At 43.2% G+C, this 17,182-nt stretch overlaps 1 protein-coding gene across 1 annotated transcript; it reads left to right on the top strand.

The window, feature by feature from the left end:
- Nucleotides 1–271: 271 nt before the first annotated feature.
- Nucleotides 272–4,713, top strand: LOC308125122 (uncharacterized protein). The gene is made up of 10 exons (XM_080488642.1): nt 272–319; nt 403–512; nt 592–650; nt 746–876; nt 1,522–1,656; nt 2,321–2,363; nt 2,474–2,511; nt 2,594–2,681; nt 3,573–3,768; nt 4,334–4,713. Exons 2-10 carry the CDS (start codon nt 456–458, stop codon nt 4,460–4,462), a joined length of 876 nt encoding a protein of 291 aa, XP_080344768.1. The 5' UTR covers nt 272–319; nt 403–455; the 3' UTR covers nt 4,463–4,713.
- The last annotated feature ends 12,469 nt before the right edge of the window (nt 4,714–17,182 follow it).

Here is a 17,182-nt window from a genome sequence, read left to right as displayed (position 1 = left end):
CTTTGGCTCTTTTTGTCATGTAATGGTCTGGTGACCCGTCTGGGCTGTTCCCTGCCTGTTGGATGGATGGATGGATGGATGGATGAATGGATGGATGGATGGATGGATGGATGGATGAATGGATGGATGAATGGATGAATGGATGAATGGATGGATGGAGTTTATATGAATGACCGTTATTTAATACTAAATGTATTGTTTCTCCTGCCTCTACTGCCAGTTTGTCCTTCGGTCCCGTGTCCGCCTCAGAGCGTCTGTCTCAACAGCACCTGCCAGTGTGTCTCTGGCTCCTTCCTGCTGGATGGACAGTGTCAATCCGGTAAGAAGTTACACAAAAAGTATGGCGAGACGTTCACATCACGAGCCAGACAACGGTAACGGGGACACGTCGTCTTCTTTCAGCCCAGGTGTTCCCGGGTCAGCTTCATCTCACCAGCTTAGTATTTGAAAATGAAATGTACAACAGGTCTTCAAGCGTCTTCCAGAGGACGTCGGCTCGGATCTCGGCAGCGGTATGTCAGGAGGTTGAAAAGCTCTCATTAAATGTTTCTTCTCTGACTCATCCGGCTGCTCTTGTTCCATGCTCTCCAGCTCAGTGATGCCCTTAAAGGCCAGCGGGGGTATATACGTTCAGACATTGTGCAACTACAGTGAGTTTTTTTTTTTTTTTTCTTTCCGACATTAATGACTGCATGACACAAAGGATTCCTTTGCTTTACCCTGTTGGTGTTTTATCCATCTCCAGGCCAGGAAGTGTGCAAGCAACTGTGAACAACGTCTTCAGAGACACAGACGTTACTCAAGCCACCGTCGATCAGTCCATTAAGACCGCTATCGCCGGCTCGTCGGGGCTGTTGGCCGACGCTACGTTTACAGGTACGTTTGGTTTTGACACTGAATCAAGGAATCGACCCTCGTCCCCTCACTCAATTATGTTTTAACTTTTTTGTGAGTAAATTATACTTATATAGTTAAAGAAATCAAGTCAGAATACTTGAGTTATTTTTGAGAAATATAACTCTGATACAATCAAGAGTGACTGTGTAGGCCACTTGGACTAGATTACTTCAGATAAAGGGGCAGATTATATAAGTTAATCTTCTTTCTGCTCACTTTCAGTCAGAAATTTGTTTGTTCCGGATTGAATTGTTTTTTTTTAAATGATTGAACTAAACTAAACTAAACTAAACTAAACATAATATTTTTCACAGTAATTATTCATTCCAGACATGTCACAACGTACACAAAATATAAATACATACATACAATGTATATGCATTTTCTGTTTTTTTATTCACACCCACATACACATTCATTCAGACGGTGAGAAAAATGACCTTTACATGTTTAAGTATTACTGCCCTACAATACAGGCCTTTATAGCTTCTCTTGTATTTCCGCTGATTTTTCCATTCTTAGTTTTGCAATAAAAACATAAAAAGATGCACAACTTACTAAATGTATTCACTTTCCTGATTTAATGGTTTAATGGTCTCCTGTCGATCTGTCCCGTCCTCTCAGTGACAGACCTCTGTCAGGCTCCGGTTTTTCCCTGTGACGCCTCGACAACAACGTGCACAAGCACCAATGGCCGTGCCTCGTGTTCCTGTGAGACGGGCTACGTCTCCGACGTGTACTCAGCCACCAGCTGCAAAGGTGAAACGGCCTATTTTTAGGTTTAAATGAGCGCATTACACCACACTCTAGTATTTATATGAAGCCGTTCATACAAGGTTCTGTTTTTTTTTTTTTTTTGTCTTTTAGCCATGACAGCGTTCTCACACGTCTCATTTTGTGGACTTTAAGAGTTAATAGGGGAGTTTTGATGTACAGCGTAGCACAAAACTTCTTCCCCTCGCCCGCGTACTTAAGATGTGGGAATGAGGGGGGGAGACGCAACAGGGAGCGAGACTCGCAGACAAGGTCAAGAGCCGTCGGCTTTTCTCCGCGCCGACCCCCTGACACCGGCTTCATTTATCCCTCCAATTTATTTCTTTTTAACGGGGTTGTTGCCCCGGAAACGGCTGGAGGAATCGCAGCGTTGCGTGGGCTGTGACGGAGCCGTTAAAGAATGAGACCTCGGTGGCGTCGGACGTACAGGTCCTCCCCCCCGAGGGGACAATGTGCCGTTACAGTGCGAGTTTGTTTTTAACGGTCTGTGTGTCGGAGAGGCTCTCAGCGCGTTTTCATGACGCCACCAACCGTAACGGGCTCTCAAGCTGGAGTCTTCATGTCATCCTGTTTATACAAAACTTCTTTTCTTTTTTTTTCTCTCTCTCTCTCTCTCTCTCTCTCTCTCTCTCGCTCTCTCCTCTCGCAGCGTGTCCAAGTGGGCAGCAGGCAGTAAGAAACGAATGCCAACCGTGAGTACGCCGCTCGGTTAATCCTGTGTTTTCTGGCTCCCTCGTGTGGACCCCGCCGCTCCGTTAACGTTGGACGCGAGCCGTCCTGAAAGGCGTGTCTTTCTTTTCAGATGCCCGTTCGGTTACGCCGGCTTCAACTGCGACGACTGTGAGTAAACACTTCCAGGTGTCGTCCGTGTCGGTCACTGATTTGAAGATGTGACTCTCGGATTGCGTGTGTGTTTTGGCAGCGTCTCTGCTGGCTGTGGTGGTGGTTTCCTGTGTGCTGGGTGGGATCCTGCTCATCCTGGTCCTGGCTCTGCTGGTTTACTGCTGCTGGTGAGCGCTCGTCCACACCACAACGGCGAGCCGTGATCCGCCGATACACTCGTGTACTGCATCCAGAAACTCTCAACTTCTGAGTTTTATGTCTGAAAACATGTTTGCGATTGGAGGAGTCAAACAGTTTTTTGTGTTCTTTTTGTAATATTTCACAAGAAATCGTAAAAAATAAAAAAATATGTGGAGAATAAATATATTGTCGAGCTGGATTTAAAGTAAATGTTTTCTTGCTCGTGTCTGCTAAGAGCCGTTTTTGGAATTGAAATATATGAAGGTGTACTTTGAAATCCAAATACAAAAAAAATGTTTTGACATTTCAAGTTGGAAAAAACGTGAAACTTTCGTCGCGTTTTGGGTGATTATTTGCACGTCAACGGAAAATGCAACTTTTTAAAAAAAAAAAACGCTCCCATCTCCTTGTGTACGGCGGAAAACCACAACTAAATTACCCACCACGTAACTAGTTCCTCTGCACATGCACGAGTAGATGGACGACATTTAGATTGCTGGTACTTTCCTGAAAGCCGGCCACGTTACTGGTGACAATGACGTATGAGCGGCGCGACGTCGCTGCTAAACAACAAGTGTAGTGATCAACGTGGGAGAGAACAGCTTTTAATGCTGGGAAGTACAGACATTACTTTGAGTTCGACTTGGTAAAAAGTGACAAATTCATTCGCTCCCGCTGTGGCAGGAAAACTTTTATCTACAGCGAAACTAATAAAAGAAATTAAAGAAAAAGACTATTATTCAATATAATATTAAAAATGATGGAATTAGTCTGAAAGGTCTACTGTTCACATATATGTTACCTCATATATTCACATTTTTCAAGTGTCCTGTGGTGTTTGAGCTGACAGCATCCTGACTGTGTACTTCATGCATCAGGAGGACGTGCTCCACGGGAAAACCCGACGACAGCAGCAGTCCGTACTCCGACGACGACCGGCGCCAGCCGTGGCCGACCGGCGTCACGCCGATCCCTCGAGCCACCACCAACTGGAACACCACCCCCTCCATCGAGCTGCTGGAAGGGGGCAACGCCAACGCCCCGGCGGACAAAAAGCCCCAAAGCAACGGGCTGGTGAGTTTTATCAGACTATCCTCCCGTTTCTCCCGCCGCCTCACGAACTCACCACGGACTCACAGACTTCTGAAATTACCCGGGACGTTTGTTTCGCCGCAACACGTGGCATTCGACTCCCATCTGCTTTACTAACACACCGACTCACTCGGAATTTGGTGTAGGTTTTGGGTTAAAATGCAGTTTGCGTAGTGTTTTTGCTCGAGTCACCCCCTCCCCCACTCCTCCCATCATGCTCCCTGCTTGGCCTGACTCCCCCATGTGTTGCTTTAGGGTTCTCACCTGAAGGAGCACAGATGGAAGAAGGTAAGGCTTTGCTTCTAGATTTTTATTTTTCCCATTTTCATGCCCCCTGCTGATGAGTCACCGTGTTTCTGGGTGACGGGAAGGCTTGATTGTCGGCTTCCACCTCTCCACTCAATCTTAATGAGTGACACTTCAAACGCCACCGATTGGTTTGAGAAGTTTCTCGTCTCTTGCGCCGGTGACTGGGTTCAGTGTCTGTGTGGTGTCGGGTCGCCGCCCCCGGCAAGAAACTGACGCTTGTTTTCCTCTGACGTTTCAGTCGGGTTCGTACGATCTCAACCCGGAAGGATTGAAGACCTTCAAAGGTAAAAACACGTCGCGGTACTCGTACCTGGTCCAGGGCCACGAGAACCCCTACTTCCTGCCGGGAGACGAGAAGAAGGACTGAGGGGCCGCAGTCATTTATCAAGAAAGGCTTTTTATATGCTCAGCTTGTTTCCACCAATGAGCAAGGACACAAGGACAGTCACCAAAGTGTTTCATTATGTGAATCATGTCTACTCAGTGTAACCAGTAGATGGCGCCGTTTCTCTGTAAAATAGGCACAGCAGGTTGTTTTTTTTTTTTGTTTGATTTTTTTTTTAAGCTCTTTTTATTCTTTCTGTTTTTGTGCTTTGAAGAAATGACTGTAGTCTTTGAAAAGGAAGCTTCTTAAAATGCTAATTGCACTAAAGTGTGTGTCAAGTTTACCACCGACGTTCCTCTGAAATTCAAACTGAATGTAGGATTTCTTGGGCAGTTTTTCCATAAGGTTGTAATTATTATTATTATTATCATTAGTAGTATTAATTTTTTTTTTTTTTTTTTTTTAGAGAGACACAAATTCTGAATGACTGAAGGGGCTGGATCCCTGGTTCCCGGTATTTTGTAAAGGAATTCTCGTCGCAGTCTAAACGCTGAGGAACTGCAGAATGTGCCTGTTTTCATGCTCTCACAGACAAATAGGAGACGTTATGCAAAACCGGCGGACAAGCCGAGATGTGCCAATAATCACATGTATACATTTCTCCTCCAGAATCTATATCTATATATCTATATATATTTATCCCTGAGTGTCCGAGACAGAGCACTGTTTTCTAAGTGTGTAAAGTTGTTTTTTGTAAATAACTGGAGATATTTTGGTAGAGAATGCGTGTGCATATGCAGAAGAAATAAATTAATTTAAACACAACAGACTTGTTTCTTTTTCTTTTTTTTTTTTATTGTTATTGATTTTGTTCATCCACTTAACCACAGGTTGTTCTTCACAAATGTAGCATCCATTTATAAGAACATTTAAATACTTTTTTCCGACTTCATAAGATTTATTTCCAAGGAGCATTTTTACAACAATAAGATAATCCATCAAACAGATGTCTTCCAGGTATTCTCCTTATTGAATAAACCTATATTTTAATGTATGCATTTCTGCATGTTTTACCTGCACACAACGTATTTTTCCATAAAATCTAATATAATCTACTTTCAGCTCACATGCATTTCTTATACTGTCCACTTTCAAATTGAACCCTCCTTTAGTAAGAGTCATAAAACACCACCTGATCTCAGTTTTTTTATATATTTAAAAAAAAAAAAAAAAGACATCTAATCAGCAGGACTACCTTTGTATTAATCTGAATATGTCCTGGTGCAGTGTCATTATTCAGACCACAGTTCAGGAGCACCTCTGGAACTAATTGAAATCCTGCATGAATCAGAGGATTAATCCTGAAGAGGAGCTGAAGTTGATGATGGATTTCACAGAAAGCCCACCTCGCTGCAGCTCTTCGTCACAGAGAGCGACTTGGCGTTCGAAAGCCTCGCTAGTTTTATGTTGCTGTTTGTGTAAGAAAGCTTGGCGGGCAGTGTGACGCTGTGGCGGTCCGGGCCAGGAGTCGGCTCCTCGCAGACTCTTGGATTGGAAACTGGGATTTGGTGTGCTGGTTCTCTAAATCTGGCTTTGCCAGGCCTTAATCTTGGCCAGCAGGTCACGGGGACGGACTGTGACGGGCATGCAGGAGCTACAAATCACATGTTTGTTGATTTATGTTTGCATGTATGGAGAAAAACATTTGTGCGTGTGGGGCATGCTGATCTGTGGCTTAATGCCGGAGCCAGTTAACGGCTCAGATTGGAAATAGTCTGACAGAAAAATGGCGACATATGAAGTCGAATTTAAGCCACATACAACACTCGTGTCAGCTGAGAAACTTCAATAAATGAATTAAACGGCTATCAGAGGACTAGCATGATTTCATGATTTCATTTCTTCAGCATTGCACTTACAAGTTCAGTGACAACATTATTTAATAAAGTGTTTTATTGAAATAATTCTTACCTTCTATTTATTGCTCTCCATGATTATTACAGTCCTGCCCTTGCCTCCAAGTATCTTGCTGAAGCTCTGAAGCCTTAATCATGTGCACATAACTTAAGACTCAAACCCTGTTTACACGATAATGCGTTGTGTTTGTTTACACAACAGCGATGCTCCGAGCCACTGAAAAAGGCAACTTTTTGAAAACGGCTCCCACTCTATCTCTGTGGCACCTGGAGAAAACACAACTTTTATTAAAACCCTGCTAATACACATACACACATTTACACATCCTAGTGAAACATAGTTCAGCACGTGTGAGCTTAGGAATATTCTTGACTAAAATACAAATAACAAAAGCGTGATAAAGAAAGTGCAATGAATATGTGCGATGCGCTTTGAATAAGAGAAGAATAAATCTCCACTATTTACACTATTGAACAATATGGAGCAGGAATAGCTTGAGGTGGGACGTGCAGCAGGACACGAGTCCAGTTTGTTCGTCTGACTGCATCCAGGTGGAAGTCGTTTTCCAGTCTAGAGGTTCAGTCCATGTGGGGATGCAGGCGACTCTTTCCACTGCATCTGGTCGTTTGCATGTTAAATATTGTAATATAAGATGAGCTGTCAGCACTGACTCACACAGCCGTGGTGTGTGTGTGTGTGTGTGCATGTTATCTTGGTCTGTTTAACTTAATTACACATCATCAGAATCGTAATCAATGGTAATGTCATTTTCTGTGGTCAATATCAGAACATTGAGGGAGTATTATGACTCAATCTGCAGGCAGCAGACACCTTCAGTTTGTTTTGTCCTGCTCGCATTCAAAACGTCTTTTAGACTTTTCCTCCACTGATTGGTTCGTATGTTGGCGTCAATCATTGGTTCATTTATCCGATGCATTCGCAGCCTCATAAAAACATTTCTATAAGCGTGATAAGATGCTTTACTTTATCTCAGATCTTTTGTTGTTGATGCGACCATACTGATTATAGAGCATCTTCCTCCGACTAACGGTTGTAACTTCAGTCAGCCTGACAGCTCAGCACATGACACACCCAATTGAAGAAGGAAACTTAAGCAATTTGAACTTGAAATATTATTTTTTAGTTACAGTAACGGTTCTTATACTCTCCGTCCATCTCAAAGCAAAAGAGCGGAGCATTTCTTCCTTGTGATTCTTAGAAATACTACTACTTTAAGTGTTCCTCGTAATGCAGTGAGTGAGGATCTGAACTGTCCATTAGTAAGTATTTCCTTCTTTGTAATGTGCTCTCCTCTGTCAGCCGGCCGGGCCAGTGGCTCTCATCTGCAAAGGAATGCACTGAGCATCGGAGGCATTATCCCATATCCCGCCTGCCAAGACCTGGCTCGGTCTGCAGCAGCTCATCCCATCAAGCCCACGGGCTCAGCTGACTGATCGATAGACCACTTAGCGGGCCGTGAGCTACACATCCCAGTCATTTGACCCGCCGGGGGCTGTGGGAATGGGCACGCAATCCAATAAGCATTGAGCCACCGAGACAACCGAGCCGGACCGCCAACTCGAGGAACTTCCTACGGCTGCTCCCGGATCGGGCGAGACAAAACACGTGGCTCAGGAAGGAATTATTGATTATTTCGTACTGGTAATAAAGAATTGTGCACTGAAGGCATGTCAGGGCAGTTCCTCAACGTGTAATGGAAAGAGGAAAAGACCGTGAAAAATAGTACTTTGGAAATTCGTCAAATAATTCCATTGTATGGTTGTAAAGTTTGACCAGAGAGTCACATGAAAACTTGCACATGGTTTATTTTGGTGATTTTATTCAGTAATTATTGCACTGGACTCAAAATTTGCTTGTGAAATTTTCTGCTTTTAGACGTACCATGGATCTAATCTCTGTAGCAAACAGTATTTAATACCATGGTAGCATGGTACATGAAAAAAAAAATTCAAGAACAGGAAGCGTCATGAGATTCCAGATTGACAGATTCAACGCAATTGTTACCTCAGACTAAAGTTAGTTGTGGAGTTCCACAGGGCTCTGTATTGGGACCCTTCGATTTTTTCCAGCATCTATGTTTACTGTAGGAAGTATTGGAAGAGGACTGTCACAAGCTGGATCATGGAGGCAGTAGAGATAAGGAAGAGAAGGCTGAGGACGATGAACTGTTACAGGAAGGACTACATGTTGTCCCACTCCTGGGGCAGCGTCCTGACGGGGAGGATGGACGGCAACATTGACAAGCCGGTCACATCCACCACCACCAAACAACTTCTGATGAACACAGGAGAATCCAGTTCAGTCAAGGTATGTTTGTAAAAGGTCTACTTGCCCGAAGAGAAGAAAGAGAAGCTACTTGATATTGGAAGATGTACAGCAGGTTTGATGTTTGAGACCCTTCCCTCAGGACAGACGATCCTATAGGCACAGTGGATGGCGACGGGGAACAATTGACTTCTCTCACTTCGTTAACTATATAGGCCCATCCTACACGTTTTACTCCAATTCCCCTTTTCCAGGCCGTTCACCCAGATACAGTTACTTCAGCACCGAAACCACAGGAGACGGATGATCTGAAGGAAATCTGCTGACATCCTGAGGGCCTGTCTTTCAGAATCAGCTCTTTGTGTAATTCAGGCCGCCACAGAGACAAAAGCGTCCATCCATGCTCATTTTTATCTGTATTCCACCTCTTTTCAGTCGGGTAAACCATCGTCTCTGAAGGTACGGGCCTCAGAATTGGGATAGTGAGTCGTGAATGTACTCCTCTCTCTATACAGTATATATATATCTTAATTCCATCTATAATAAACTCTCCTGAATTTATTCTGGCATCAATTTGTCCTCTTTCAGGAAACGTGGAGGTATCTTTAGCCAGGACTCGTCACAGTCGTTTTTCACAAGGGTGATGTTGCTAGAATCAAGAACATCTTGGTCATCATTTCACACTGGATTTGTTTTTAAAAGTATGCTGCTGCTTGAGTACAATGGAATTAAAAAGTATGAATCGCATATCAACCAATCATATTACGTCCCAGTAGAACACTTCACATCAGGTTTGCAGGAGGTTCCTAAAATTTCTGAAAGTGGAGTGAGAGGTAATTATAATCTATTTTAATTAAACCCTCATGTAAGAAAGAACCTGCTCCTACTTTCAGTTAAGGTGATTAACAGTCTTTATTTGCAAAATCATGCTAAAACATTCCTATTTAATCAGGCTTTTAAAAGGCTGGCTCTTTTGCTTCTGAACCATTTTCTTAGTTAAACTGCTACAGGTTTAGACTGCTGGGAAATTTTAGTTTTCTTTACTTTTCTGTATGTGTCTATAGCAGACCTGGGCATCATAATGGCCATAATGGGGAAATCCTCAATGAAATATTATTGGCTTTAATGCATCTTAAATGGCCATTATTACAGAACTGGTTGAGTCTCGGACCTTGGCAGTTGTTACCTCTCAAAATCTGCGTTTCTGGTGGAAAAGAAAGATGGTAAATGAAAAGAATATAGTTTTTATTTACATCTGAACTCACAATTTTGATTAATGTAATCATGATTTCCAGACGAAGTCGGGTAAAGAATGAGAAAAAAATGAAGGCGAATACTAACCTATAAAAAGTGTGTTTCAAAAAACCCTTCTTTGTTTTATCAAGAAGTTTTTCTTCTTGATCAGATCTTAAGTCAACATAAGTCTTGACCCTCATTAGCAGTCCTAATTATTTACGTGGAAAAATTGGTAACTCACGCCTGGTCTATAGGATCTCTGAATATGAATCCTCTCTCGTTTTCTCTCTTTTCAGTCCTCTAATCAAAGAACCACTTACTTGAAACTTAATGGACAAAAACTCATTGACTCGCTTAATTTTATTGATGAAAATATTACTACATTCCCCTCAGAAAGAATTGCATACATGTCGTGGATGATGCAATCAAACCCCCACAGTCTGCAGCAGATGAAGCAGATGATAGTTTGCAAACACTAAAGTTTACGCTGCAGCGCTGCCAACAAAACAATCTAATAAATTCCTGCCAGAAGGCCCACAAAGGACGCCAAAACCACCTGCTCCGTGATTTTACTGCTGTGAAGGAGCAGAAATCTGCCACTCCGCCCTCCCTTTCTCTCAGCTTCATCCTCCCCACCGCACCCGGCCCCCTCCTCTTCTGTCTCTATTGAGTCAAACACAGGCCGTAATTCACTTTCACTAATGCAGCTCTGCAGCAGCCAGTCAAGTACATGAAGTCAGGAAACATTTCCCAGCAACCCTATTGGAGGGAGAGAGAGAGAGAGAGAGAGAGAGAGAGAGAGAGAGAGAGACTCACATTGTATATTTTAGGAAGATGCAGAAATATTTTTTACTTTAGTTAACACACTGTAAGTGTTTCATACATAAATTAGAGAAGCTCCATTCAGCAGTGTGTTTTCTCTTGGGTTAGGGTTTGGCTCCGTTTAACATGTTTCAAGCGGCACGCGTGTTTTTGTTTCCAGGGCAGAGTTTTGAAAAGAATTTCCGTTTACATGGAAACAGCTGAAACGCAGAAAAAGATGTATTTAGAGAGAGTTAGTTAAGTAGAGCCGGCTCGTTGGTGCTGTTAGCTGTTTCTGAATATCATCAATGGAAGTACATGGACAGTTTTATGGACAGACGATGAAGATGGATCGTTATTCCGAGTGACTCAACTACGAAAGGAGAATACGGACTGGGAGTGATGACACTCTGGAGGCAATCGTTGTTATTGTCCATCTACTCACACATGTGCAGAAGTACTATTTACTACGGCCGTGGTGTACATGTGCAGCGGCAGCGTTTCAGAAAAGTAGTGTTTTTCCTGTCTACACGGAGATAGAGTCGGAGTGTTTTTAAGAAGTTCCACCTTGGGAGCCTTTTTCAAAATGTTGCTTTTTCAGAGGCTCTAAGCATCCTTGTTGTGTAAACAGACATTGTAAAAAAAAAAAAAAAAAAAGAAAAGAGAAATAGAAAAGAAACAAAATTAGCTAAATTGCCTGGCGAAATCCAATTTTTAAAAAAGCGTAAAACTTCCTCAAAATGGCTACAAAAACCTTAAACAGACATAAAAACTTCTTGAATTCAACCAAAGTTACAGTTGAGTTTTCAAGTAGATAACAAAACTACACATAGAAAACTCAATGAGCTGTTTCATCCTCATTTTAAAGGTTAAAACATGTTTGGCATCTTTCAGTGAAATTTCATTGGTGGAAAGTGACAAAGTGACCGCTCCTTTGCTCTATTGGTGAACCGAAGTGATCAGACGCACAAATACCCAAAAATACCCCAAACTATAAGCAGAAAGGGGTTACTTGCACCTGTAACCGGTTACCTGATTGTTTAAACACTATGACCCCGGTTTACTCAGATCTTGTGTAAAGTGTGCTGGGTCGCATGCTCGTGCAAATAGAATGCACTTTCGGTTTGTGTGCAGAAATCAACTGAGAATAACCAGACGAATGATTTCCACACAGAAAGACTTCAGCCGGTATTTGAACCCAGATAATCCTGCCATGGGGGGAGAGCACTAACCACTGCGCCACTGCGCCACTGTGCGGCCCCAAATGACTGGATGGAGGACTTAAGTCTGACAAACACAAAATGAAATGTGACACCACGGATTGGAAGTTGTCAAATATCATAATATCAAATATAATATAATAATACATGTGGAGTCTTCCACGTGTGTGTGTGTGTGTGTGTGTGTGTGTGTGTGTGTGTGTGTGTGTGTGTGTGTGTGTGTGTGTGTGTGTGTGTGTGTGTGTGTGTGTGTGTGCTCAATATCAGGTTTGTTTCAACTCCGGAGTACATCAGGTCCAAATGAAAACAAACAGATCCTCCAGTAGGCGTACATCTTTGAAAGTGCTTCATCGAAATAAAGATTAACTGTCGTACAGCGGAGTCAAACCAGGAGCCATTTTGCTTTGTGGTTGTTACCCAATGTTCTTTTTTATAGTTTAATTATTGGAGTTATTGTCATATTGCATTTCACTGGGTTTGTATATCTGTGGTTTGCACTGTTACCTCACAGTCTGAAGACTTCGATTCTGATCCGGGGTCAACGACCTCAGACCTCAGGGTGCCTGCAGGACGCCGGTCATTAGAAATCATTATCCCGACTCATTTTGACAAAATCTGTGAGTGTAAATGAGATGCACGGATGTAAAGGAGCCTCACATGATGGAATCAGCGACATGCACGGGTCTCATTTGTGTTTGTGGGTTTTAGCTTTGGAGAGTGGCATGGGCAGACACAGCTCATTAGCATTTAAAGGTATAGACACAGAAACAGCCTGTTCTCTGAAAAGCTCACTAGAGGGACTTTTAGACTGAAATTCAGGAGCCAGACTGGATTTGGGGAAATGCACTTTGAATACAATTTTGTTTAACCTCTGACTAGTACGTGAAATAGTTGAAAAACTGTATAATATGAGACCTTTAAGCAAGAAACAATCCAAACCTTTCCTATATATATATTAATATATATATCTCCTTGTTTTGGATGACTTTACTCTGTGAGAGTGGAGGAGTAATGTGATTTGTTATCCCTCCATCTCAGGCCCTGGTTATCTCACCTTGAAGGATCTTGGGAGCCAGCGGATAATGCAGGTAGGGCCAGACAGGCGGTGGTATTGATGACTCCTGGAGGCTGGAAGAACGTGAGAGAAAGTTGTGGCGCCGGGTGGACATTAGTCTTAAAAGGACATTAGGCCTCCGACTCCCAGATAAATGGCAGCGCTCGGCTGGAAGAGAGAGCGGGAAATGTGATTGGAGTTCGTATCACATGGAGAGGTGATGCCTTCTTCCCTCCCTGGTAATCAGACTGAGTGCAGAGTGAGATGTGATTTCTAAATCACATTCACAAAGAATTAACTGGGTCACCGGACTCATTTCAATTAGAAGCCAATGATTTGAAAAAAAAAAAAAACATTTGAAAGCTTGTTTTAATCTGAAGATTCAGGCAAATATATTATCAACCTCAACTGACCAAATATTGTCGTAATAAGTTATATTTAAAAATGATATTGCCTTTTTATTTTGACGAATGCTTCGATACTAGCTGTTTTATTCAAGAAAAAAACACCATCATTTTGGTCAAATAATGGTTTTACTGTCATCATTTCAGGAAAATATTGACCTTGAACAAGGAAAAAGTGGGAGCTAAAAACCTTATTATGTTTTTCGTTGTTTTTACATATTGCGTTGTTTTGGGCGTCACCGTCGGTGGGAGACATGATGCAGAGCTGAGTCTTTTTTAAGGGCCTTGTTTACGCGACAACGTTTCAAGCGAACGCGCACCGTTTCTGCGTTTTTGTTTCAGAAAACTGTACCTGGCATCGTTTTGAAAAGGACCTCCGTTGACACGGACGCGACAGAAACGCGGAAAACGATGTCGTTGGCACGTGGGTGCTGTTGGTTGTCTGTGTTATTGAAACCACACACACACGCGACATGACACTCTGCAAGTAAACCATTGTTATTGTCCATCTACTGAGCATGTGCAGAAGAAGTATTTACTATACAGACATGGTGCATGTGCTGCAGCAGCGTTTCAATAAAGTTCTGACTTTGGGAACTGTTTTCAAAAAGTTTCATTTTCTATTTTCAAGTGGCTCTGAACACTGTTGTCGTGGAAACAGACACCCAAAATAAAACATTAAAACATTGTCTTGTAAACGGGGCCAGAATTCATTTTTTCCCAGGGTTTTTTCAGATCGCATGACGACAGAAGCGAGGCGCTAACAGGAAACGTTCCCACTCCTTCCATTGTGGATGAGTCTGCTCCTGCAGATCAACACTCATGGAGCTTCATGATCCTGCAGCACATCAGAATAATGCCTCCGCCTCTCTTCCATGTGTACGATCTGACAGCAGCTCCGCCGGGCCGGCACAAAGACATAGTTTATGGCCTCGTTTGTGGAGGTCAGAGGACAGCTTGGACCCCGTGCCCCGCCCCCTCCCTTCATGGAGGAAACCAGCCCGGCGTTTCGTGCTCCCCAGAGGTGGAGGTTGGCAGATGCCTCAGAATCAATTTGGCTGAAGACCCGCGGTGACCTTTCCTGTGATTAAAGGGGATGTGAGTGGAGAGTCCCCGTGACGGCTGACCAACAGGTCAGGCTTTATTGTTTGTTTCAGCATCGTGAAATATGAATTCCTCTATATGCAGCATTAAAGTCAACGATTGATGGTTATACTTGCTGTAATCCACTGCTTATTCATGGGAATAGTTATAGTAGCAGCTATGGCGTGTTCGGTGCAGTGGGTTGTCCACGCAATTCAAGAATTTAGGGTTTCGATCTTCCATCTCGCTCAAATCATGTGTGGCAGTGACTGAGACTGAGTTGTTGCTCAAGCATTTGTTTTCACCTCACGGTGAGAATAAAACGTCTCTGTGCCTTTATGACTGGAATCTGCATGTTCTCCTGTTTATTTCTTCAATCTAATAACATTTCTTCAATATCATTCGCTGTATGCATCAATATGTGTGTGGAATTGCATGTTTCCCCTGCTCATATAGCACAATCAACAATGAAAAACCATAAATAAAACTTAATAGTTCAAATATTTGGACAGTTACAGTCAGTAAATACTAATACTAGTATTGAATTTGAATCACCATGCCCTCTTTTCTTTCAGCTCCTCACCAGCTGCTAAATGTTGAAACTGTTCCTTTTATTTAATACCCGGATGGAAACAAAGTTGGAGCCAAGCGGCGAAACGTAAACAATCATTTTAACAGGACAGAACCTGCAGAACCAGACGAGGAAACTGAAACAGGTCATTAAAAGAAGCTTAAACAATTCATCCAATTGAACTTTTTCTGTCCCACTCCTGAAATCATGACTTGATTTGGTTTGATGCGGTAAAGTCTTTTAACACACGTTAATTCCCTTTGATTTCACATGAGTCGGTTTAGATTTGATGTCCATGTGTTGTTGACGTGTCTCAGCGTGCAGGTTCACATCTTTGTGTCCTGAGGTCAGGGCTGATGAGGGGGGGGGGGTCACAGTGACAGACGGGAAACACTGTGATTTGCATGCGAAGAAGAGGAGTGTGTGTTGAATAGAAGGGGGAAGTAGAGGAGGAGCGTGTGTGCGTGTGCGTGTGCGCGTGTGTGTGTGTGCGTGTGTGTGTGTGCGTGTGTGTGTGTGTGTGTGTGTGTGTGTGTGTGTGTGTGTGTGTGTGTGTGTGTGTGTGTGTGTGTGTGTGTGTGCTTGAGCCATCATTTCAGATGCCGTGTGTCTGCTGGGTGAGCTACGTGCAGGCAGACAAAGAGCGAGCAGCCGCTCAGTCTCTAGATGTGAGCCTCCACAGACTCCCAGAGGAGGAGGTGGGAGGTGGGTGGGTTGGGGGTGGGGGTGGGGGGATCACATCCAATTAGCCACCGCTAGACGGCGGGGAGAGACGGAGCCACAATGAAGGAAGAGAAGAAAGACGGCGAGGCCTTCCCCTCCAACAGCGGCGACCATGTTCGGAGCATCTAACACATGTCACTTTTTGACGCAACTAATGATCTGCTTCCCCAAATAATGCATTATTTATTATTTAGAAACAAGAATACAAGACGCAATTGATTACATTCAAATTTATTCATCAACAACATTTTAAAGTTCAACTCCAGTTCGTCCTCCAGTGCACAATTTGTGGACATTTTTCCCCGTCAGATTTATAATTCAGCATCTTAAGTTGTTGCAAAGAGGAGCGACGTGTGATAAACACTGAAAGTAGCCCGACGCGTTCAATCTGTCGCTCACATCCACACAAATGACCACATCCTTCCTAGTCTCAGTGTACAAACACATGTTCAACCAGACTAGTTAGTAGTTGTAGTGGTTAGTAGTAGTTATCACTGCTACCCTTCACTACCCTTCAAACATTAACTTCATCAGAGGCTTGACGTTCAGATAGTCCGGGACTCGGTTCACTTGGGAGGGAGGAGGACCCGACAATTTTTTACACTTTCGTTTGGTTCGGTGACGTTCACGTTCACTTCTGAGAACTGGACCAAACCACCGGGAGAATGTCACGCTGGGGGCCGATCGCCTGAAACAAACACTGACCAGAGAGGAAGTAAAGAAGAAACACGGCTCATTGATTGGTCTGGACGGTCCCGCCGCTTTAGCCCATGGTGGCTAGGCTAGTTAGCTCGTGGCTATTGGGTAGCCACAAACAACCGTGATGCAGTCTTCAGACCAGATATCAATAAGCGCCTTCCTCACTACTTCTTCCTCCCCCGCCAGATATTTTCGAACTTTTTCTTTCTGCGTCTGCTTCTTCTGATTTGCGCGGTTAGCTTTGTTTGTTTACTACCCAGAATGCATTGCATATTGTTTCTAAACAAACCGAGACTTAGCATTTCACGGGGACCAGAGATCGCTTGTTAGAGCAACCGAAGAAATTCAGAAAAGATTCTGAGACCGAATAAAAGATACAAGACAGAAAGTATCTTGTAATAATAGATCAAATCATTTCAGTCCGATAACGTGAAAAGTCAAGTTCTGGTTCATCAATTGGAAAAATGCAGCGTGAGTAAAGAAAATCACATCCTTCTGCTTTAAATGGAAGACGTTTTGTTGGAGATGAAATGTTTTCAAAGCTGTCATGAAATTGTTTTATAATTTGCGAGTAGCTTTATAAAAAAAACTGTGTGACTAATGAGGCACCAAGTGAAGCAGTTAAAGGATCAGAAGAAGGAAAAATCAAAAAGCTGAGTCCTCCTTTACTGATGTTGTGGGCTGAAGCAGCATCAGGGTGGAGGGAGGTAAGGGGAGGGGCTGAGAGAGAGCGAGAGAGAGAGAGAGAGAGAGAGAGAGAGAGAGAGA

Source organism: Lipophrys pholis (assembly GCF_963383615.2).
Source record: "Lipophrys pholis genome assembly, chromosome: 19".
Classification (NCBI taxonomy): Eukaryota; Metazoa; Chordata; class Actinopteri; order Blenniiformes; family Blenniidae; genus Lipophrys; species Lipophrys pholis.
The sequence above is the reverse complement of the archived record's forward strand: the minus strand, read 5'-3'. Positions and strand labels throughout refer to the sequence as shown.